The sequence below is a fragment of the Anabas testudineus genome, chromosome 8, assembly GCF_900324465.2.
Source record: "Anabas testudineus chromosome 8, fAnaTes1.2, whole genome shotgun sequence".
Taxonomy (NCBI): Eukaryota; Metazoa; Chordata; class Actinopteri; order Anabantiformes; family Anabantidae; genus Anabas; species Anabas testudineus.
This window is the reverse complement of record NC_046617.1, coordinates 4,819,858-4,844,823: the sequence shown is the minus strand read 5'-3', so window position 1 is coordinate 4,844,823 and position 24,966 is coordinate 4,819,858. Positions and strand designations below refer to the sequence as shown.

Below are 24,966 nucleotides of genomic sequence, written 5' to 3'. Positions count from 1 at the left end.
TCATCGCAGCTGACATTCCTGATGAATGTGACGCTCAGCGAGAGGATATTAAACACACTGAAAACGCACTGAAAAAAGAAAAGAGAGAGGCAGACGTAGGGGGAGCAGAAAGGGTTAAAAGCCCAAATCTATCACAGGGAGATCTCTCTCCCTCTCTCTCTCTCTCTCTCTCTCTCTCTCTCTCTCCTCCCTGCCCTCCATTCCCTCTACCCCCCCCCCCCCCCCCCACCACCACCACTCTCTCTCTCTCTCTCTCTCTCGACCGCTCGGCTGCTCGCTGCCTCTCTCACCACCTGTTAGTGCGGACCCCTCATGCGCTGACATCCACTTGTTTGTGTAGGAATCTCCTCCACTCACATAATCAAAGGTAAGAAAACATTTTGTATCTGCTTCTTCATCTTCATCTGGTGGTTTTTTGTTTTTTTTTACTTTTACCGGTGTGGTCTTCCTTTTTTTTTATTCTCCCCTCTTTGGGATTATTCAATCCCCCCCCCCCCGAGGACAGAATAATCCCAAAGACTTGTCTGTGTAGGAGTCTCCTCTTGTCTTTCTGTTTCTCCTCTTAAATTTGGCTTCACATCAAGGGGGAAACTAGTAAGTACATTTACCCACACACTGTACTTTGTGTATTTTAATTCCTCTACTTCTGCTTTACATGATTTCTGCTTGTTATTTGCACTACACTTCTTCTCCACTACATTCCAGAGGAGCATGATTTATATTTCAGGTAAAACATTTTTATGAAAAACATATAGACATTACTTGAAATTAAACATAAAACAAATAAAAGAAAAAAACTAGCACTAAAGTGGCTCCTTCTGTGTGTTTGTAAGGGCTGTATCTCTTGTTGAGTTTAAAAGCTCTTTTAATAACAAATTTTATGCACAAATAAATGTGTGTTGTCTTAATGTAACATTTGCAGTCTATGTTGTTGTTGTGCTGCTATCAGTTCATTCAGGTTTGACTTTTACGATGTACTATTTTATATAAAACATAAATCACTGTGTACATTTATTTAGAACTCTTCCACAAACCTCCTTAAACTAGCAAACACGAGCAGTAGCTATTGTTCGTAAAGACGTGAAGTGGCGTGGTGAGGTGTAACATCACCCTGTGATTGTTGCCAGTTTGGAACCAGTTTAAAGGCCAGACTCGCAACGTACGGTCCACGCATTCAGCATCCAGCCAGCAGCTAGTGGCTGTCAGTTGCATTGCAGTTAGAGATCTTCCTTCATGTTTCAGCCTTCAGCCCGAGTAGCTACTCTACTGCTACTAAACATTACAGTATACAGCTATAATTAGTTAGTCTCACTTTGGTTTTACGCTTTATGTGAGCAATTATTGAAGTTTTGCTTTTAAGATCATTGTCTAATCCCCCTCAATTTATCTGAAAACGCTCAAATAGATAATTCACTCTATACTGAGTGGTGTTCTGATACTTTAATACATTTTGCAGATAATAGATATGTTCATGTTGTGTTCTCACAACGTGCACTAATGGGTGTGGTTACAGGCTGTGCTGACATGTTGCCTTCTGGTGCAGGGAAACAGTAAAGGAGCAGAAGGGCGTAAAAGAAATAATAGAAATACCACAAAGTCAGGTTGTGGTCCTTTTGAGTTGGGTTTAGCTGAGGCAACAGCTGACACAACATTATGTGATCAATGGAAATAGCCAGATCTCTGTGGGCATGAATTTGATTCACTTTTGCATGACTGAGCCTTGACCAAAGTCCCAAAATCCTTTATTTAGTGCCAAGAAAACCAGTTTGATTTTCTGCATGTGTGTTTTGACGCAGATCTTGATCCAGATGCAGATTTTTAATATGTACGTTAGTGTAATCTGTAGCTTTGGTTGGGGTATGTACATGCACTGTCTTTTTGTAGTACAAAAATAAAGTGTGGGACTTTTATTTACCTTGACTGTAACTACAGTTTTCTGTACTGGGTGGGAGAAAACCCAAACGAGGTTGTGGGGATCACTATTGCCTCATATTTCCTGAACCTTTGTTGATTCACACTCACAGCCAACCAACTTATTTAACAGAGACCCCCCCCCCAAAAAAACGTGTTGCAGAAATTAGGAAAAAAAAAAAGCTATTTCATTTCTCCTTCCAAATGTTCTCGGCTTCTCACTGAGATTTGAAAACATCCATTCACCAAAACACTGCATTATAATTCATATCCACCAACAGCTGCATGTAAATCAATACTGCTTCAGTGCTGACACAGACCTGATGTTACTGGCAGCGGTGAGGAAGAGTTGCATTAAGAGAGAAAAAGAGTCCAAAAGGCATTTTCTGAGGGAGGATCGCAAATAAATATTTCTCTGCGCAACTTCTAACTCTAACCACAGGGACATTTGGTGACGATAATGAAGTTTAAATGCACACAACTGAGAAAGATGGAGCCACATGACAAATCACTTCACTTCTTTTTCATTTTCCAGTTCAAGTGTAAATGTATTATTCTACAATGGTAAAAATCAAAGTACTGAGTACTGTATACTGCACTTAATGCTCTAACCAGAGGAAAGCATAAACTGTGCACACATACTTCCACCACAGGTGTTATGATTCGACCAAGGTTGTGCTCTAGTTTAAATTGTTAAGCACATGTTGTGTGTGAAGTGATTATCAAATTGTTGTGTATTAACCCAGCACACAGTCTTTGGCTTGACCTTAACCCAGAGCTGTGACTGCCTGAACCCAACCTACTTTAATAGGGAGTCATAAAAACTGGGTAGATCTGATGTCTCTGTGGAAGGAGAAAACAGGATGTTGTACATGTACAAAAACATGTTACGTTAATTGTGAACAAATAGTTCGTTTTTCCTTTTTCTTTCCTGCAAAATGTATTTTTAATTGCAGTTTAGTTGTATAGAAATGTCATGTTTGGGTTGAATAGCAATACACAATTGGAGAAAATTAGAAAATAAGAGAATTATAGTTAGAGCTTACACACTTAGCTAACTACAGCTGCTGCTGATGAAAAGACCACAGTAACAGTCAGATGAGCACCAGCTCGAGACTCCAGACTACTCTCTCACGACAACTTCCAGCTGCGGCAGCTACTATCACTACAGCAGCATTTGAAGAAGAGCAAGTGAGCTGAATGTCCACGGCAAACAAATGATCCAACTGTCCGGCAAAAGCAGAGCCTGTTCTTCTGGCTCTTCTAGCAATGTGCGCAAAAAACTTTGCAGTTGTGGCTCCACGTTGGGGTTTATAGCTTTCAACTCAACTCTTAGAGATTCCTCCAACATTGGCGAGATACATTGAGATGTATACAGGTCTTCATCCATACCTACTTTGGGGCTGTTTGGTTATAAAGGCTGCAAGATGTGGCAGATTGGATACATGTTTTGTCATCTCTACCCTTTGGCTGTGCAGCAATGATGTGACTTTGCATGCCAGATACAGACGCACGCTGTAGTGCACATTTAGCAGTTAAAGAGACGCTTAGTCCAGGAGCGACTAGAAAACAAAATCAGAGCTAAGAGGACGGGTGATTATTGGCCTTCGAGTCATCAGCTGGTCCCTAACACTACTCCATATGGATAACCATGCTGTTCTGTATTTGCTGGATGTGAAAACCAAGCATGTTCCCTAAGAGTTCAGTTGTGTTGGGATTTTGTAAAAAAGAAGAAAAAATCAATTAATGATTCTTAAAAGGCGTTCAGTGAAGACACTGATCAGATGACAAGTGACAGATGTGGTTGTGTGAAGAATATCAAGCTCTCCTTTACATTCTTCACACAACTACACCTTGAGAGATGAGTTCAAAGTCTGGCTACTTTGTGACCTTCACACAGCCGAACAATCGCTGAGTGAAACAGTGATAAATGCCAATTATTCCAAAACTTAATGAAAGAAGCCTTACTTTCCCCGACACCATAAACTGAACTGTTCTAATACTGGACAAGATCCCAACACTGTTCAAAGCAGGTGTCCTCCCTGGTCTCCCATCTTTGTGGACATATAAAACTGACCACACAACAATACTCTCTAAACCTCCTGAAATTAATTTGCAACCATGATGGAGCTGCTACATCTAGTGGATAAATCAGTTAGTTGATTGACAGAAAATAAATCTACTATTTGACACTATTATGATAATCAATTAATCATTGACATTAGAAAATATTTGCATTTGGTTTTTGATGTTTAATAAAGCAAATGACTGGTAATGATCACATGAGGTGATGGAGACACTAAAGCAGCATTAGGTTGAGTGCTTTGTATTTGTCTTGTGTTTTCTCGACAGTAGCTAAATGCTGAAGGGATCATCCATCCATCCATTATCTATACTGCTGTTAAGGGTCATGGGGGCAGTTTGACATTGGGCGAGAGGCGGGTCACCCCCCTCGAGCCCCTGGTTGCTAATCTGTTGCAGTGTGAGACTGGATCAGTTCTACACTAATCAAAAATGATTATTGGCTTGAAATGTGAGGTTAGTGGTGCACTATAGATGTGAACCACCTCTCCTCACTCTTTCAAGAACAGAAGCATCTGCAGAAGCCACAAAGGCAATAAAACCTGAGAGTGACAGGCAGGTGAGATAGGCCAAAAAAAAAAGGACAGTGGGGGAGGATGCAGAGAAAGGAGCATTTCATGTGTCCTTATTAGCATACTTTACTGTGCCTTTTTCTCAGCTTAACTCTCCAATGCTAAGTCTCACTAGTAATCCCACTGTGACTGAATATCAGTCACTGGACGTGTGCCAGGCTTCACTTTCGTGTGGGTGAATGTTTCCACTGATAAGCGCAGCTTCCTTCTGAATTATACATGACTACAATGGGCCAACAGCCATGAAATAAATGCACATACCATAACTGGGAATAATTAAAAATAGTAAAGTAGATGTTATGGAAGCCTATCTCAGAATTATGGCTTCTCATTCATAAGTGTGATGTGTAAATTGTCAGTTCATGATGATGTCTGTGCATTTTTTACTATGAGCCAGTAACACACTGTAAAATGGTCATTTAATATACACTGCTCCAAAAAATTAAAGGAACACTTTTCAATCAGAGTTTAGCATCAATTCAGTTAAACGTCTGGGATATTAATCTGGTCAGTTAGGTAGCAGAGGGGGTTGTTTTTCAGTTTCAGCTGCTTTGGTGTTAATGAATTAACAACAGGTGAACTAGAGGAGCAACAATAGAACAGGAATAGTTTTACATGTGGAGGCCAATGACATTTTTTCTCTCCTCATCTTTTCAGACATTTTTTCACTAGTTTTGCATTTGGCCAGGGTCAGTGTCACTGCTGGCAGCACAAGGTGATACCTGGACCCTACAGAGATTGAACAGGCAGTCCAAGTCCCTGCCCCCAAACGTCTGATGTCTCTGCCCTCTCATATAAATCACAGAAATGTGTGTATTGAAATAGCGCCCCTGCAGCAGCAGGTGTCTGTTGCAATGACACCCTACTGATTGCTCTTCAGATTAGGTGAGATCTCCCCTGCCCCTGTGGCAGCTCGGGTCTCTTAAAAAAGCACTATAATAACATAATAATGGCTGCTCTACTATTCCTTTCCTGTCAAACAACATAAACACTGGTTTATGATTATGAAACCGAACAGTTTTGTTACATTTTACAAAAACAACTAAAAAACAACTGAAGTTTGAGTATACTTGACCAACAAGCACAAAAACTACAGCCTTGGGTTTAGTAAAAAGTAGTTTTCTGAAGGTAAAAAGCTAAATATAGCCACAAGGGATTTCTTTCATGTTAATGACCAGGACTCGGGCTGGCTGGACACTGAACACATCATGTGGTGGTGCACTTCTCTGTCCAAGGAAACATGTGCAATTGTAAACAAATTCACACTTACAGTGTTTAGTTTTTTGCTCTTTTGTAAATGTGAGTGTTGCTTTATCCCCAACTTTGTTCATTTCAGTGCAGGAGCAGCACACCCCTTAACATCCATGAACTGAATTTCTAAAAACCTCAAAGTCCAGGAGAAAATGAAATGACTGTCATTGAACTGGCCAGAGTTGTAAAGTCCTGTTTCACAGTATTGAAAATTGCAGTGCTGGTCTTTGGAGTATAAGAAAACCATCAAATAAATTGTTCTGCCACTGAACCTGGACTTCCTTTATTCAGTTTCATTTTCTCAGCAGTACCTGAGCCACATGCCTGCAACACCCTGAGTCTGAATGTCCACTTAGAGATGCTGTACATCATATACTGTTTACAGTAGATAGTGCTAGCTAACCAACCGGAATATGAGAATTTAATTTGTTAATTTTATCTAGAAACACCAAAGAACTCAAATGTGTGAATAAGCATTTATCATACTACTCACAACAGCAAATTCAAATCCTCTGAAGACAGAATTCAGCAATACAAACTTTTATTGCTGAAATTAAGATTAAAATTTTAGCATAAAGTTGAAAGAAACAACAAACTCCTATTCCAGCAACCCCAGTGAAAACACTTTAAATGAGTGTCAAAAGTTGTCACAAAATGCAATGTGAAAATATTCTACACAGAAAAACACCATTCAACATTCAACAACTCAAATATGAACAGTTCCAATATGGTAACAAAACAAGCAAATATTTAGCAAATCAACTGCAACAAGAAAAAGCAACTATTCCATCCAAATTGAAATCTACAGGCGAAATGGTCCAAAACCCCCAGAATATTAACAAAGATTATCAAGATCAGGATTTCTGCAAAAATCTGTATCCTAATTATAATGTAGATGACTCAGATATAGACCCCTTCCTAAAGAGCCTCAAACTGCCAGCACTATCCAAAAACATGCAAACAGTTGAGATGCACCCCTTACCCAAGACGAACTTCATAAAGCACTAAATGAAATTTCCAATAACAAATCACCTGGACCTGATGGATTCCCAGCTGAAGTCTAGAAACACTTCTGGCAAATTTTATCACAGAGTAATAACAGAAATTAAAGATACCTCAAAAATACCTGCACGTATGAACACAGCTGTTATAACACTTCTACTAAAAGCCAACAAAGACCCAACACACCCTTTCAGTTACCGCTCCCTCTCACTTATAAACAGAGACTTTTAATTGTGAACTTACGAACACAAAATTATCACCAAAGCACTAGTCACCAGAATAAAGACAGACAATGTTTATTGTTCCAGACCAAACAGGATTAATCTAAAACAGGAGCCCCTCAGACAATGATCAAAGATTGTTTAACTTAATTAACCTTGAACAACAAAAACAGCTCAAAACCAATTCAATTGTGTCATTAGATGCAGAAAAGGACATTTCTTTTTAGCACCCTGCACAAGTTTGGCTTCGGAGAGTTGTTCATCCATTGGATAAAAACACTATACACCACTGCCAGGACAACAGTAATCACAAATGGTGTCACCTCACAAAGTTTTACTCTTCACTGGGAAACCGGGCAAGGTTTAGAACCACTAGCAGCAACCATTAGACAAAACATCAAAGTTAAAGGAATTTAACTAGACTCCTCTGTTAAAAAAAGATAGAGGATGATCATCATCTAATACAGACACAGTAACAAAGCAGGAAAAAAGTGTCACTTTCTCTCCCTCAACTCCGACTTCTGGATAAAATTCTGTAATGACATCTTTTTTATGACCAGCAACTAAATTACAACTAACACAAAACAAGACCACAAACAGAACCTGAACACAGAACTTCACACAAAGTAAGATGTTTAAAATGAGATTAACCAACACTGACACCTGCTCACGATGTACTCTCCTCCACACCATTTGGGCCAGCAAACCATTTCATTCCCTCTGGAGAGCTGGGCCAAGAGAAACTATTCACCATCCTAAGCTACAGAATCCCCACATCTCCACCTCTATGTTAGCCTGGAAACATCACCAAAGCCTGAGTTAAATACAAAAACCCTCTACTAATTACTTCAACTATCACCAAAAATAGTTATTTTAAACTGGAAATCTACAATCGAATTTCTTTTTTTCTTCTTCACCTGTTCATCATTGTTTATCCACTCCATTATTACTGTTATTACTATTTTTGTCTGCCCTCTGTTAAGTTCTGTAATATATTCTTTTTTCTGCCATCACTATTCTTACTTTTATGTAAACATAAAAATAAAGCACAGTTTGTCTTAAAAGTTTAAAATACTGCAAGAACAGGTCCTCATAAAGTATGAATACAAGTCCCCCAAACTAACTAACTAAATAAATGAAAAATAAAATAACTGTGTAGGAGAATGATGAGCAATAATGCAAAAGAAGGCAGACGGAAAACTAGTGCATCTCAAAACTCATAAAATACAATAATAACAGGAGAACCAGTCCAGTCAAGTTCTGCTTTTCAGTTTGATCAACCCCCTCATTCTTTTGATTTTGGACATGAGGCTCTACCTCAGAGCCATCATGGACACCCTGCTGAGTTTTTTTTTTAAAGAGGAAGGACCTACACACTGGGATGATATAACATCTGATATCAGTTTCTCCCACTCTTTATTGTTTTAGATCACTGTCTCCTACAAGTGACACAAATAAAGCCACGTCTTTAGCTCAATAATAAGGCTAGAGTTTTTTCATTAGAACCAACTGTTCAACATTTCAGGATAACAAGGAGTGCAGCTGCTTTGTGGACAATTAACAATCACATCAGTCATCACTTTGTCAAAACTACTCTATCTTTTTCTCTTATCACAGGCTTAAATTATTGGATTATGTTCTCAAAGCTACACTGTGTGAGTGAGACAGTTTCACAGCTGTTCATCCCTAGCTTACAGTAAGACACAATGAGAGATTTATTTTAACTGGAAGAAACAATCAAGTGTTCTTATATGATGAGATGCAATGCATTCAGTTTGTCCAGCGATTCGTCTGTGAAGGGGAGTGATAAGACACCACAAGCTTGGACTATAAGCTGTTACAAAGAGTGATTTTGACATCTCTCCCACTGCCAACACTGAGCTTACTGAAAGCAGCAGAGTGTCTTACATTTCCCATCTCGCCCTGTAGCATGTCGATGATTTTAAACTAAAAGAAAAGTTGTGAATTTTAATGTTACTCAATTAAAGGCTCATAGTATAAATCAAGAAGATGTCCTGAAGTGTAGTATGAAAAGTAAAAGCACTCAGTGCAGACAAATTGCCCCTGTGATGGTTACACTATAATATACAGACTATTACACAGCCATTAATGTAAAGTGTAACGTGTACTGAAATTAAGGTTGGAAAAAGACTTTATAGAAATCCATTCAATTGACGCTTTGGACCAACTGACATTGCCATTGCTGTCACGTTCCTGCTAGAACGGTCAGGCTGAGAACACGTAACCCGACTGCAGAACACAGCAGGCAGGCAAGAAAAGAGATAATAGCAGAAGCAACTTGCTGAACAACACCGGGAAATCACGAGAAGACGAATCCAGCAGGGAGAGTCAGAGGTTCAGGACGGGGCTGTAACAGGAATACTGACAGACTTTTAGGCCAATCAGTCCAAAGAGATAAGACAGGAATCACATGATCTGGCAGAGTGTGGGTGGAAACAAGCTGCTTATATACAGATGACTTACAAACAGGAGTCAGGTGTTAATGGCAAAAGCAGGGCTAATTAGCAGGGAGTGGCTGCAGCTAGGAGAAAGTGTGTTTGTGTGTGTGTGTGTGTGTGTGTGTGTGTGTGTGTGTGTGTGTGTGTGTGTGTGTGTGACTGACATGGCAGAGAATGAGAGAAATGTTCTAAACACATGAAATCCAGAGAAACCTACGTTTTTGTAAAGAATGTGATTTCAGCCCGATCACGTTTCTGATCCGGTTTAAGCACTCTCAGCACTTGGTTAAGCTTAGACAAACACTGTGGTCTGGCTAAACCAAGACAAATGTGACAGTTGCTGCAGACACAGACAAGTTTATTAACCTTTAAGCCAAACCTCAGTCTTATTCTAAGCTTAACTAAAACGCTTTTCTTGCTTTCGTCCAACCCCAACCACCTGCTTGTGACTCGTCGGTCCAGTGAAGTCAGAGCAGGATGAATCTGCTGGAGTGTTTTCTGCATTAGGGGGGATTCGTTATCTTGATGTCGACTGTTTAAGAAGCGTTGTTGTAGAAGCTATTGATCCATGCTCGATTTGTGTAACTTGTTACGCTCACTACGCCAGCTGCTCTGTTTTCTGTTTAATCCTAATGGGTCTCTTGGCTTCTGAGGATTGTTATTCATTTTCTCAAATGAAATACTTTCATTAAACAAAGTGTTAGATTGCTGGTATTCCTTATTGCACCGCTGTTTGTATTTTTCTTTTTATTCTAGTTTATTTGATACTGTTTGAGTTTGATCTTTTGAAATCACTGTCACATCTCCACAATCGACCCTGCAGGTTGTTGCACTCGTCACATCATGTGGGAAAATGTGGAGGGGGTCCGTGACGTCAGATTTGACCAGTAAATTTACTTTGGAAAGGTCAACAGCAGAGCCTGAAGCATCAGCAGCCCTGATTAATTCATTGTGTAGAGCTGTGAGTGACATAGGGTAAACAGGTACAACTGTGAAAGCCTTGTTTGGCCAGGAGTGATTAAAAGGGGGTCATCACCTGTCACTCAGGTGCAAATAAATACATGCCAGTTCTCCCTTTTTAAAAATTACTATTACATGTAAAAGCTTTGTTAAGCTTAATATTGCTGGCCTATTAGCATAATTGGCTTATATTAGCATTGAGCGAGCATAGACTGTACAAGCTGGCATAAACAAATACAAGTTTTAGTTTATTGGTTTCAGTTTCTGGCAGCATCTCATTGTGAAACACTTTCTCTCTCTTCCTCTGCTGTCTCCAGCTCTAATATGATTCCTGCATGCTATCTTTTTCGCACACATTCAATTCATTTTCTGTGTTGATGTGCCACACTCTCACACATGCACATTCCTCATTAAACACCTGCTGTCAGCCACTCGTACGGGGCTGCAGAGGCTGCTCTTAGGGCTAAATTGTGTCAGGCCTGGTGTCCAAAACAATAAAAAAATAAGCATGGTTCTGCTGTGTGTCCATTAACAAAGGGGAATCGGGTGCTTGTGCCGGCGCGGCGCAGATTTCATGTGATCACTCCCAACCGCTTCAGACACAGTTTGATGATGAGGGAGCAGGGTGATGGTGAAGTTGCCAGGTCTGCACAAACATGGGAATGTGAGCTGTAATGTTTCTGCCAGTTCAGCTTTGGTTTTAAAGAGTCATAGTAATCATTTAACAATGTGGCTCATTTATTCCACATTTCTAATTGTTTAACAGTGGAAGAACAAGATACATCAGGCTTTGGATGCACATTTAATACAGCTCCTGTTATTAAGGGACATTTTGTAGGTTGAATCTGTTGACAAAAATTACTACAAATAAACACCCACACACACACACACACACAATAGTTTTGACTCGCATCTCAATCATCTACGCTATCTCAAACCACCCAATGTAGATTAATCTTCCACTGACAAATGCACTATTTCTTTCTGTTTATAATACGCTGCGGCCAAGTGTCTAGTTATGTGTGAAGTGCAAGAGAAATCACTTGTATTACAGTTCATTACTTGGCGGAGCATTGTACCTCTGTATATCTTGCTCGCTTGTTCTCTCTGTGTTCAGGTCTGTTCAGGTCCGGTGCATTTTGGATTGGGGCTAATTATATTCTGCTCGATGTCTGACTTTTGTTGTGCATTCCTGTTTCTCTCTTTTTTCTGTGTGGTTTCAAATATATTGCTCACAGGTTTGATTGATCCCCCTCCTTTCAGACTCTATGACGGTGCGGAGAGGAAAGAAGCTCAGCATCTCCATCCAGGAACACATGGCCATTGACGTTTGTCCCGGCCCCATCAGACCCATCCGACAGATCTCTGCCTACTTCCCCCGTCTCTCCCCCACCTCCCCCACCCCTATCTCCCCAAACCCTGCCACCTCCCCTCTGGTCCTCAGCCCTGGCTCTGTGGCCTCGGGGATGGGCGGAAGCCACCTCTTGTCCCCTCTGCTGGCCCATGGCCGATCAGGGGGGGGCGGGTCGTTGTCTCTGACCAGCAGCGTGGACACATCGGTGGAGATCAACAGCTCGGACAGTGACGACTGCAGTGAGCTTCGCTGTTGGCATGTGTCTGTGTGTCTGTGTTATTGTGCATCTGTACACATCTGCATAAAGACTGTAACTGCAGGAGGGAAAACTTTTTGCATGACACAGCATGACAGGTTTGGCTGCTCTTGGCTGATTCAAGTCGAGCCCTTTGTCCTGTGAATATGAAGAAGCTGGTCAGCTTTGCAGCAGACAGTTGACAGCTAGGTAAAGAGAAAGCCATCATGTGCAAACACGATGCAACATTTGCACCACTCATTTTCAACAAAGGCACGAAAACCCATGTGTCGTCCTTGTAAAGCAGATACTCAGAAGAGGTGTGTTTGCAGGTGTTATGAGCTATGTGAGCTGGGCAAGCTTTCAAATGTGGTTGTTGGAACTGCTCAGTAATTGGTAAATGAAGCGGTGTTTTGCATTTGACAAAGGCTAGAGTCAGAGCTGAAGTAAAACTTGAGTGTGGTTAAGCATAAAAACAAATGATCTGTTGAGCTGTGTCTCAAAAAAAAAGACCTCCTTGTTCTGCTGCCTTCCTCCAACTACTAGCCCCTTGTAGCATTCCTTTGTGAGTCTCCCCAGCTCTCTAGTTCAGCACTATGTCTCCCAGGAGAAACAACTCCAGTAGCTGGACTCACAATAAAACGTCACCAAAATTTTACACTCCTTCCCCTCAACACCTGATTCAACGCTTTTTCACAGAAGGTTGGGTGAACTCGCTTTGCCTGTGGCACTACCTCTCGAGGCATCTTAAAAGTGGCTCAGCAGGGACCGCCTACACCAGTTGGGTACTGTACCTTTTATACTGCACAGCCAGGCAGTGCATTGCACACCTACTTTGAACGTGCACTGCAAAAGGGGCTTCTGACGTGAATAAGGCATCGGTATTGCTCGTTATCTATTCTCACCGCCTGGTACAGCTTTCTTCAAGTCATTATGTTAACACATAATGTTAACCTGTTCTCAGGATTTAGGACTTGTTCCTAAAATACTCAAAGTGAGATTCAAATTGAAAGACAATTGAAAGAAATAGAAAAAGACAAGACATAGAAAGGAATGGTATTTGGATGACCCCACTAACTGATATTACAAAAACAACAGCAAATTCAGTAAATTGTGGTTTGCACTGGACACGTACTGTATGTCTATAATATAACAGGAAAGCATACATCTGAAAACGTAACCTCCATACATTGGGATTTGTCCAACATGCAGTACTATAGTGGTCTCTTGATATATTAATTTACAGGCTCTGTAACAACTTGTTGGTCAATGCCAAAAATTCTCTCAAATCACTTGTACGTGCCACTTATAATCAGCTCACTTGACTTTGTTCTTTTGTGGTGTGGTCATTTTTAGCTCTTTTTGATAAGCCATATGGTTTTCTTAAGGTGATTGGAAACTGATTCAGGGCTCAGTACCCAGATGTGAGGTGCCTGCCTTCATTTTCTGCCACAGATGTATTAAGCTGAACAGGTTTACTTTCACTAGTTGTAATATGTTACACAAAGCTTTACCTGGAAAAAATATTGTTTCCTCTTCTGATTTTATGATTTAATGATGCTTTAATGGCTAACTCCTATTAGACATGGGGAATGTCATCACAATCTTTCTCAATTTGTACAAATGTAATGGTGTTCTTTCCTGAACTTAACAAGATACGCCACTCTGGGCAGTGGACAGACAGGCTATAGTGTGGGGGGGAGGATGCAGATGCTCAAATGGATTCACTGCAATCAATAGAGCACCAAGGAGATCACTCCTTGGTGCTCTCTGTCATCCCTTTAGTCACAAAATGAGAATAAATTATGATAAATGACTGTGGCTGAGTGCTGGTCTCAGAGCTGCCTTTTCCTCTGACATGTTTTCAAGCCCCTCTGTGACTCAGATCCCCTCCAAAACAAAGACTAATTATGGGTTTTTAACATTTTTCATTTCCTCATCGTGTATTTGTTATCAGATTTTACTTAGAGTCACTGGTCGATGATGTTTTTTTGTGATTTTTTTTAAATAATGAGACTTCACATTCATCAGTGCAGGGAAAGCTTGAGGGAGGAGCAGAGTGTCAGAGTTTGACAGTGTGTCTCATGTAACTAAAACTCCAGGCTTTGATCAAACATAAAAGACACTTCCAATAACAAAGAACTTCTTTTTTTTTTAATCAAAATTTCTGCACAAATAAATCCTATAGAGATTTCACCCCCATGCGCAGATTTCACCACTGCAGAGCATTAGTGCACAGTGATGGTGAAGCACTGCGTTTGTGTAGCGTGGTTTTACTGAGATATTACAGCAGCCTGTTGTCTGAGCCGCAGGCTGCTGTAAGTCAGTGCAGGTGGGTGGAAATCAGAACCATAAACATTCAGAAAACCTGCATGAAACACTGAAGTGGAAAGAGCTCTCAGAGCTGCTTTATTTCTACAGTATGTTGAGCTCAGGACTGCAGTGGAGTCAGCAGAGGAAAGAAATAGACGACATAATGTACTCGGAAATACAGACACTCTGCTGCCTGCCTCACTCTGCATGAATAATTTGACTAAAGACATCTGAAATTCATAAGCTGTGGTAACTAGTATGTGGGCAGTGATGACCAAGGCCACTTATTAATAACATCATATGTAAATTATTGTCCAGTGTCAGTTGGGGCGCTGACATCTGAGGCTTCTGGAAAGTGGTGTTACAGAACAACAGAAACACTAAATACACAATCATATGCCAAAGGTATATTTGTACATCATTGGAATGTAAGTTTAAGTCTGCAGGTCTTCTTCTAAGTTCCCTAAGTATTTACACAACTTCATGGTAAATCATTAAAAAACTGTAGATTACAGGTAGCGCAGATTAAAGCACCTTGAAGAACACTTGCTGCACATACTGCTCATGTAGAACAAGGTCAGCCACAATGTATAATCAAAGACAGGAAAGGCTTCACAGGAGTCAAAAATCAAACCAACAACCTGCCACTTTTCAGGGTATGTCCATAACATGATGGCTGAAGATGTTTCTCTGCCGACCAGATAAAAACTGTATTTTTCTCCCACTGGCTTCAGGATGGTCTGCTCTCAGTGCCTGCTCAGTGGGGAATGAGCTGCTTTTCTGCACATAAACCTTTTCTGAATTCAGGTAACTTAATGCATATTAAGAAGGGTCGACTGTGTGGACGTTACCGACACAACTTTCCTGTGTCAGAACGCGTGACGCATTGTGAGACTTGCTGAGCAGAAGCAAGATGTTATTTGAAGATTTTATTCACAGTGTAACTGAGGATAAACAACTGAACAACAGCTGTGTTTTTAAGAAGTGCATCTGAGGAACTGGAACGCTTCCAATTTAACCATCACAGCTGTCGACCGCGGCTCCACAAACTATTCTTCACTGAACGATCACAGCAAACCACGTCTGACGAGTTTTCAAACTTAAAACATTGTCAGTAAAATATTATTATTATTATTATTATTATATTATATATATAAGAGCATTATTAGATCAGCAGTGCAGTTTGCTCACCCTGAAACATGGAATGAAGTGAAACCCTGTGCCCGCTCATTAAGGTACTTCGAATAAATCAGTGTATTTAGTTACCTTCCAGCACGGCATAATTGGAGCCAGATTTCAAGTCCTGTTGTCACATCTGAGCACATCAATTTGTCTAAAGACTTGGAGGCTGCTGTTGTTGTGTTGCTTTTGATGCACGGTCGCGGTTTTAGAAATAAAATGCAAATGATCTGAAGTGTCTTCCAGACAGCAGCTGTGGTACTGGTATCCATTTAATTCAATTCAGTCACAGAGAAAAGAGTGTAAGGAACCTGTTCCAGGCCTTCAGAAACCCCTCATGGGGGAAACTGCAGTTGTTTGATGTTAGTGCTTGTTTGAGGTTGTTTATTGTCATTTGTGATAAATTCACTCTCCTGCCTCGAGGCTGTAGATCCAGGTCGCTGGGATGCAAAAGCCAAAAGGCCACAATAAATTTCATTCTACACTCCATTCTTCTTTGACTCCTTGAACTTGGTCTTAGAGGGAAACTGCACCTCTGCATATGAGCAGCAGCAACTTACACGCTTAGCAGCCGCATGCAGAAAAGCTCAGTGCGCCCATTGATAAGAAAAAATTGCACATGTAGCATCCGTTGTCGTCCTCTAGGACTCGTGATGAAAAATGAAATGACCAGTTGTCAGGTTCAGCGTCTGATGCCCTACATCTCTCAGGAACCCAGCATGTTGCCAGTGCAGCTTGATCATTCTTACAGTCGTGAAAATCCAACGTGTTTAACCAGTGGCTTGTTTTTATTTTTCAAGAGCCGAGGACTGATAACGCTCTAATCCCTGCGAATGGCACATGCTTTATCTCTCATGTTACTGTACCTAACTGTAATCAGAGCATCAGGCCGTGTTTGGCGTGTGTTTCGTACGTGAACATGCTTCTCACACAGTATGTGCGCATGGTCGTAATCAGCCCTGACAAATGTGTTTGCTGTTCTTTTTAAAAGGCTTTTCCGTGCTGACATGTGATGTGTTGTGTTCAGATTCATGTGACAGGTGCTGCTCCGCCAAATTGGATTTCTATCCTCTGAAAGCATGGTGTAACTGAGATATTTCTCTTGCATGCTTTCAATTTATTCTGACAACAATGCAATTTTTTTCCTGTCTACTGATGCGACATTTGTAAATCATGTTTTTTTATGAGTTATGATAATTGGGTTTCTCCTCTGTGCCTCTGTGTGCTATTTTCCCCCAGCTGCCCTGGGAACACTGGAGTTTGAGCTGAGATATGAGCAGAGCACCAGTGAGCTGCACTGCACCGTGCTCCGGGCCAAGGTAAGGATGCTCTGTTGGAAAGATATTGTGTGTGTTTGGCGTGAAGCCAAATAGGAAAGGCCTCCTGACAATACACAAAAGTATGTGGACATTCAACTCATTCATTCTGCTCGACTCAGGACTATCATAATCATCTCTCGCTTTGCTGTCGCTCAGGTCAGAGGATATTGTGGGTAGTGCATGGCTGGAAAGGCAAAAACAATATGTAGCACTGACACATGCCCACACTCGAAGCTCACCGAGTTGCCACGTAGAGGACGCTGCACAGACGTGCAAGATGAGCCAAACAATCAACTTCAACAATGGAAAGGCGAGACAATGAGTCCCACGCCGTGTTTTAAGTTTCATTGTAAATGTTAGAAGCATTTTTGTTGTTTGCAAATTATAAAGCAGCTCACGAGGATGTTATATTATTCTGTCAGTGTCAGCTGGATGCATGGCTGAAGATAAGTACCACCGCCTGAGCTGAGCCTGTTATCATGAAAACAAACGCCCACTGCTGCGGAAATACATACTCTGGAGATAGAGTTCTGCTCTCCGAGCCCCTGAAAATATCCAGTGTTTAATTTATCAGGTTAACACTTAAATCAATGAGATTTGTCCTTGTTGACAGATGATGCTGAGCTCACTTATAGAGTAAGGAAGCGCCCTGGCTGGTCAGGTGAGCCCTGACGCGAGTGGCAGGGGTGGGCGAGGGCAGAGCTAGAGGAACAGTGGCAGAGAGAGGAGGAGAGTGTGGATCCCTCTGCTCCTCTGGTGTGACTGATAGAATTTAACATTTGCATGACGGTGCCAGCCAGCACTAATCAGGATCACTTCGATCGCTGTGTTTCAAATCCTTGTTGTCCAAATAAACCAGCGGTACATGGACCACAGAGTTTAAACGCTGCTACTTGAACTTTTTAGTGGCTGAAAAGAGTCACACAGAGAATGTTTCTTCAATCTCTGATGACAGATGTCGGAGATCTTATTATTTATCAGAGTAAATGTGTTATGTATTGTTTGTTTGAACCATTTTTCACTTGTGTAAAAAGTCTTAACTTGCACAACAGCGATGGTGCAGCTTAAAGTAGTTCATTCCTAAGTGCTATGCTTCCAAGCATTGTTTTTCTTCCTCCAGTCATGGTGGCTTAGCTAGTTCTGTCCTAAGCCATCCTCTCATGTGAACTCCAGACAATGTCTGCTGAATCAGGAGTTGTCCTTTCAACGGGCGAGTGTCCGTGTCAGATGTGTTTCCACTCAGTGGAAAAACTCACTTACTGGGTTTAGGCAGTGAGGGTAACAGACGTGACACAAACAGGACGCCGCAGAAATCCTAACGGCTGGCTGGAGAAAGCTCCAGACATTTACATTGTCACATACACCACGACTGGGTAATGACTAGATGAATTCATGGCTCCAGTGGGATTGTGAAGCTGCTGATGGAGATGATTAGCTTCTTAAAAGTGGTTTTTACATATTAGTGATTGGCTGAGTCTAGTTTCTCATTGCTGTGACTCAGAGGACATAGTGATAAAATAAAATATTGAAATATTCTATCTTTGGCAGTCAACTTCAATCCTGTCTAATCTGTCCAAGTTTTCCATTCATCCAGTGTCTATCTGTTACCGATCAAAGCTCAGGGCCTGCTCATCACTGCTCCCTTTACCTTCTCATCATTATCATCTATATGGTTATTTCCATGTCTCAAATGAAGCAGAACAGGAGCATCAGTCATCACCTGACATTAAGTGACAGTGCACCAGCCATTCCTTACGCCCAGGATATCACATCTTGCTGAGAACCTGTGCTGCCCTCGACGTCTCATTCATATTTCAGACATATTCATGCCTTTCGACTCTTGTGAACCCGGTATCTTCAGCAGACCTCCACCATAGGTCACAAAAGACATTTTTCAAGTAACAAGTAATTGAGGTTCAGGTAGTTCATGTAACAGCAACCAGATTTATTATTTGAACTTTCTCAACTCAAAAGCAGCCAAATTCACAGATTCAGAAATGATCTCAGAATGCAAAAGGAAATCCATTAAACTGCAGTTTTCTGAAAAGCAAAACCCAAGGTCCCACGTTGCAGTGTGCACAATAATGTATGTGCTATCTTGGGTTTAATTCGAACCTAATGGGTCAAATCAAATTAAGGCTCTTTGAGGGTCAACAAGCTTCCTTCTCTAGGTAAAAGTGATTCGTCCATGTGGTTAGTTATTTACGAGGATGCAACTTTCACAGCCCTGTGTATCATACTTCAAGTCCTGCTGTCACATAGGAAGCCAGTTTGAGTCAGAGACAACAACTACAGCTCAGTTGGGGACTGTAAAGAGACAACAGGCTGCAACACTGTAAATCTACAGCAGACAAGTCACCAGACACCTAATCTGTTAGAGAGCTGAGTGCGAGAGTGTGTGGGTTCAGGTATGTCACGATCTAAGAGGCTCACAGGCAATTCCTGCTGTCCCAAACTCAACACCTGCTCTTCACAGCAAACACACCAGCAGCTGCAGGCTCTGTTGCTTCTTATCTCACCTCCCAACATCTAACACCTGCTCTTTGACTCAGTGTTGACAGGTCAATGAGAAGGACGGTCCGACGCTATTCAGCAGAAACCAAACTGCACCGGCACACGACCACACCGACAGGCGTGTGGCCGCTACGCATATCATTTCCATCTGTTATATTAAGCTCCATCTTCAGCCACATTCACAGTGGATAAAAGTCTGCATTGGAGTGAATATTCCTGTCCAAATCACTGGAAACATTTGAGCAGGTAACCGAAGTGTCACAGTTCTGAGGAGCTCAATAAGTCTGAATTTGCCCTGAAATTGTATTAAGGATTTTATTAATATCCTCCACTGCAGCCTCTGAAGTTCACTGCTCTGTGAAATAAAAAAATCCAGTACTACTGACTCACAAGGCATGAGAGTCCCTCTGATAAACTTACATTAACATTGACATTTAAAGGAAAGACAGCAACAATCGGCCTTTTCTCCATTTTGTTTTGAATCCCTCAAAACAACTCTCTGCATTACAGTATATTTACATAAAGTAACAGCTGTGCATTCATTGTCAATGAAATGCTGACTCAGGTTCAGGGAATTTAAGAAAGTCTTGGCATCATATTAGTTAGTTAGTTTATCTACATCTGGGCGAGAGTCGATTGAAAGTGGTAGTTCGCAGCAGAAAATGAAGCTGAGAGACAGTTCTCTATGAAAAACAACAACACTGCTGACGTTGTCGACGTGTCTGATGGTGGTGGAAACATCAGCATCTGTCCAGCAGAGTATGTAAATGACACTCTCTGCATATCACATCGTTAGAATACAGATTCACCAAAGGCAATGTACTGCTAAACACTTGATGTATGTGTGAAGGTACCATAAAGCTGCCCCGCAGTGTAACTGCGCTCATTTGAATCTATCGAGAGCTGGGGGGGGTGCAAACAGCAGCTGTAGCTGGTGCGAGCCTTAAGAATGTATATTTGTGAGCGTCCTGCGTCCAGTTAATGTGTGTGTTAGGGATTTTCAAAAGTCATTTTAGCTTCATTATCATTGTATCATCCTGCGACTGTGTATTGTTATTATTATCAACCAAAGTACAAAAGAAAAAGTTGAGTCGAATGTATCCTGCAGTAAAATTAAAGTGAGTACATATTTTGGAACACTTTGTCTTATTAAATGAACACATTCAGAGGATGGTGTGGTTTCTCACTCGCAGGTTTCCAGTCTGAGACTCTCATACGGCAGCTACATGTTTTTGCTTGTAGAGTTTAAATCTTTATAATAGAGCAGTATACAGTACAACAACACGCAGAGGTACGACATTAGAGAAAATCACGCAGACAGAAACAGGCGTGAGCTGTAAATTGCTTCATTATCTCAGGAATTGAAGATAATCTGGGCACCTGCTGTCACTGAGCTTTGTGTTCTTTGTTTCCCCCAGTGTTTTCTTTATTTGAGTGCCTACTTGAATGACAATGATTTGCCTCCTGGCATTGACTCATTTCATGCTTTAGAGAAAGAAAACGGTTTCAGACATAAACAGGTGGATCAATTCAGCGCTGCCTGTGGTGAAGGCACTTTTCAGCAATGAAGAGGAGAAGCTTAGATTGTTCACATCTCGACCACCAACAAAGGAAAGTACAGTAAGTGCTGCTTTCACTGCACACGTGGGTCATTTTACTGCACACGTAGTTGAATGATGAATCCCAGACTGGCAGATTAAGATTAAGGTTTGTGTTCTAGCAGTGAATGCTGCTGTTTGCAACAAGCCTCCCTGCTTCAGCGGAGCGGAGGACGGAACTAAACGGTGTTGAGGACGCCTGCAGAGCTTTGTGGCTCGTCATAGGCTGTGTTAGCAGGAAAGCACAAGCAGTCCAAACTGACCAGCCATGCCGTGCACTTGCAGTTTTTTTTTTTTGCACATACATAGGCTGTGCTTCTTTTTGTTGGGCTGCTGCACTAACAAGCCTCAATTCATCATGTTAACTTAGAACTAATGGATCCTGTGTCATGCTCAAGTTTAGCATGAAACATTAAACCCTTTTAAATGCTTAATAGCTGAGCTGCTGCGTCGGGTATACTGTGTATGTTAGGTTACCTCAACAGAGACAACATATCCTAGGTGCTTGTATAAAGAGTTATCTACAAGCATATTGTAAGTATAATTTAATTAAGTAAAACATGCTCCTCAATCGCGTGTGATATTAAATTCTACACCAGGCAAGGTCACAGTCTCTATCTGTTCCCTCAGCCATATTAAATATGCTGTGAAAAAAGAATCTAAGGGGTTGCAATCACTGCAAATGTCAAAGCTGTTGAAATAAATCTGGGAGCAATAGCTCATGAAGATCTGACGTCTATCGATGATGTCAAGAGACTCCGTGTCATTGGATCCTTTAGCTCTTTGAAAAAATAATCCTTCCTGCCATCTATATCAGTCTTTAAACTTCAGAATCAAGACATCTACACCTTCACATTGATGTGAAGGAGAATGGTGGATGTGCCGGTAATAAGAACAGATTACATTAAATGCATATGTTCTAATTACACATCAGCTACTATACAAGTCAGGTACAAGACTGTGATTATATAACTTTTTAAAGAGGGAGTTGACCAGCAAATTGTTAAATTACTTAAAGAATGAATCAGAGCCAGTAATCATCATCTTTATTTAAGATTTTATTTGTAATTTGTGTCTATTTTTGATTTCAAAAAAGACACAAATGCCTAAAAGAAAGGCTGAGCCAACAGAGGGGGCCTCTGTCTTTTCTCATCTCAAGACAAAAACCAGCAACAGAGCTGTATTTCCCCAGGAACAGATTTTTTTTTAATGTGACATTAGTCTGCTAAATGTGCAGGGCAGTGTGACAGGTACAAGGCAGCGTGAGAGAAAGACAAGTAGCTCAAAATCCATCTAGTGTTTTTATGGCTCAGCTAAGGTGGCAGCTGTGGCTGGAGGCATTGTGTATTCAGGTCGTTTAAAACGAAACTATGGAGAAGTGCTTAAAGTGTAATATGTCAGGTTTCATTTGGAGTTTGTTCATAACAGAACCCACAGGAAGCTGTTCCATGTCCTCTACATCATTCAGGTAAGCAGAGCAAAAGTCTAGAGCTGCCTTTAAGTGTTGACATTTGGAATCTAAAGATCTGTCCAGAGATCTGTCACTGCCAGTGAACAAGCCCCCATTAGGCTGAAACTGAGAGATAGCAAAAACCCAGAACACAGTTGGGTTTTAGTAAGACTTTAAAATTAATAACAGATTGACTTCATTTACTTAAGTGAATTCTTTTTTGTCCGCAGGGTCTGAAACCGATGGACTTCAATGGTTTAGCTGACCCCTACGTCAAACTCCATCTGCTGCCTGGAGCATGTAAGGTGAGGACACAACGCTTCACAAGCTGTGAATATGCTTTACACTCACCTTAAAACCTTGAACTGGATATTATTTATAGTAGCAATTGAAATGTGAGTTAAATCGATGTATGTTAGAGTGATGATATTGTGGCTCATTTCAAGTAGGTGCACATTGTGCAGTATATTTTTTTAAAAAGTTGCAGTAGCAGCATCTTTTAAGGGAGGTCATTTAAAAGCTTCTCCCTCACAGCTGACGTGCAGAGAAAAATAAACCTGCAAAATTAAATAACTGCTGCAGTGATTGAACAACAGAATTCATCCGCTGCTCCGGTGATGATGGGAACTGTGTCTTAAACAGTTTATGGAATCAGTTTCCTGTCAGTGCACCAACCACAGTGACGGTTTGGTGAAATATATCACCTAAAAATCTTGAATGTATTGAACTAACTTTTTAATTTAGTTTGGTTTAAATGTTATTCAGCAAAAAAACAGATAAATAAAATTACCAAGATTCATATTCTGTATTTTCTGAACTACAGTAAAGTCTCAGATGTCAAATTAAAAATCTGTATTTGTCAATGCATCTGTCCGTCTGTCCTTCAGGCCAATAAATTGAAAACGAAGACAATCCGTAACTCTCTCAATCCAGTGTGGAATGAAACGCTCACTTACGTCGGAATCACAGAGGAAGATATGCACAGGAAGACGCTCAGGTGTGTGGTTTTGTCCCTGTGTGTGTGTGTGTGTGTATGACTGGGAATAATTCATGACCGGTGTCATTGGATCTCATTTCGGACTGATTACACTTAGAGCCATTAATCAAGCAGAGGGACATCTTGACATTCAGATATGAAGCTCAGTTGTCACCTTTAATTAATTTAACTGTCAGAGCAGGAACCTCCAGTATTAACACTGGATTTAACACCAGAACGCGATTCTTTTTTTACTGGTTTGTCTGTAAACGCCCACAACATTAAACCATCAGTCTGGACTGTGCAGTTGAACATAATCAGTGGAGAAATGTACTCAATGTAGATACTGGGCAAGATTTATGAATGCTGTCTTTTCCATTCTTTAATGTTGAATTGATGTTTCTGCCATTGAAAGCTCAGGGTGGTGGGTGGCAATCAGATGAGGAGTATCCATAATCAAAAGAAGTGTGAAATAACACAGCGGAAACCCTTTAATTACAGAGCTCAGGAGCAAGCATTTAATTTCAAGCAAACATGCAGCAAAGCCAGCATGTAATTTTGAATGAACCTCAGAGTGAAATCTAAAAAGAAAAGTGCTGATGTGTGTTGGCCAACAGGAATCGTTTATCAGAAAACACACACAATCTCTGTGAAAGACTTGAATCAGTAACAACTCTCCTGGAGTAAATTTTTTTTAATCCAGATGCTGGCGTATCAGGTTTGCTCCTTAAAAGGATTCACTGCTCAATGACCCGGCATTTTTTGATAAACTCCATCAGACTGTGAGTGTTTGACAGACAAAGCAAAATGAAAACATACAAACCTACATGGCGACTCTGCAAAGATCTCACGGATTATCGTGTGGTGTAAAAGGGACTGGACATATGCGCTGGATAAAAACGTCACACATAATCCACACAGGTAATTTGTCTCAATTCAGACGTTCATTAGTGAACGTCTTGGACTGGATTCTGTGACGTGCTTCAGTTCTCCCTCGGAGCTTCACGCCAGCGGCCAGATCTCAGCTGGGATTTGGCTTTTTCACTCCTCTTCAGCTTAAAAACAAGAGTGAAAAAAGACATTTTATGGTCTGTCCCAGGGGTCCTGAGTTTGTGTGGAGGGTTATTGTGCTCCTACCTTTTCGAGGACCATTTTCAGACCTCGAGACTGAGTTTTGGAAAGTGAGGACATTTCCTCTGACACTTGTTCCATTAAAGGCATATTTGAGGGTTTCGGTGTTGGTTTTAGGGTTAGGGTTAGAGTACGGTTTTGCTGGCAGGGTGTGGGAACCCATTATGTCAAGATAGAAAGTTGTAGATTGCGGTTTCGGCACGCTGCTGCCCTCGAGCCACGTATAGAGGCTTTGAATTTGAACAGCTCAGCTGAATCGTGATGTATCTGAAGGGCCTGGAAGTGGAAGAGTGGACGGGGAGTCCATGTAGGTCTTGGAAAACAAACACAGATGCTATGAATGGCTGAACCTCTCAATCTGAGGTGATAAATAATAAAAATACATTCTAGATGAGTTCCAGAGGTCAGATTCAACTTCAACATGCACCGACACACTCTC

At 41.1% G+C, this 24,966-nt stretch overlaps 1 protein-coding gene across 1 annotated transcript in view; it reads left to right on the top strand.

The window, feature by feature from the left end:
• The first annotated feature begins 321 nt into the window (after positions 1-321).
• Positions 322-24,966, top strand: part of doc2a (double C2-like domains, alpha) — a 45,571-nt gene continuing 20,926 nt past the window's right edge. Inside the window, exons 1-5 of the mRNA XM_026375701.1 lie at positions 322-367; positions 11,722-12,051; positions 16,779-16,858; positions 22,651-22,725; positions 23,308-23,417. Of these exons, the coding sequence (XP_026231486.1) occupies positions 11,727-12,051; positions 16,779-16,858; positions 22,651-22,725; positions 23,308-23,417 (590 nt within the window). The 5' untranslated portion in view covers positions 322-367; positions 11,722-11,726. The remainder of the gene's footprint in view (positions 368-11,721; positions 12,052-16,778; positions 16,859-22,650; positions 22,726-23,307; positions 23,418-24,966) is intronic.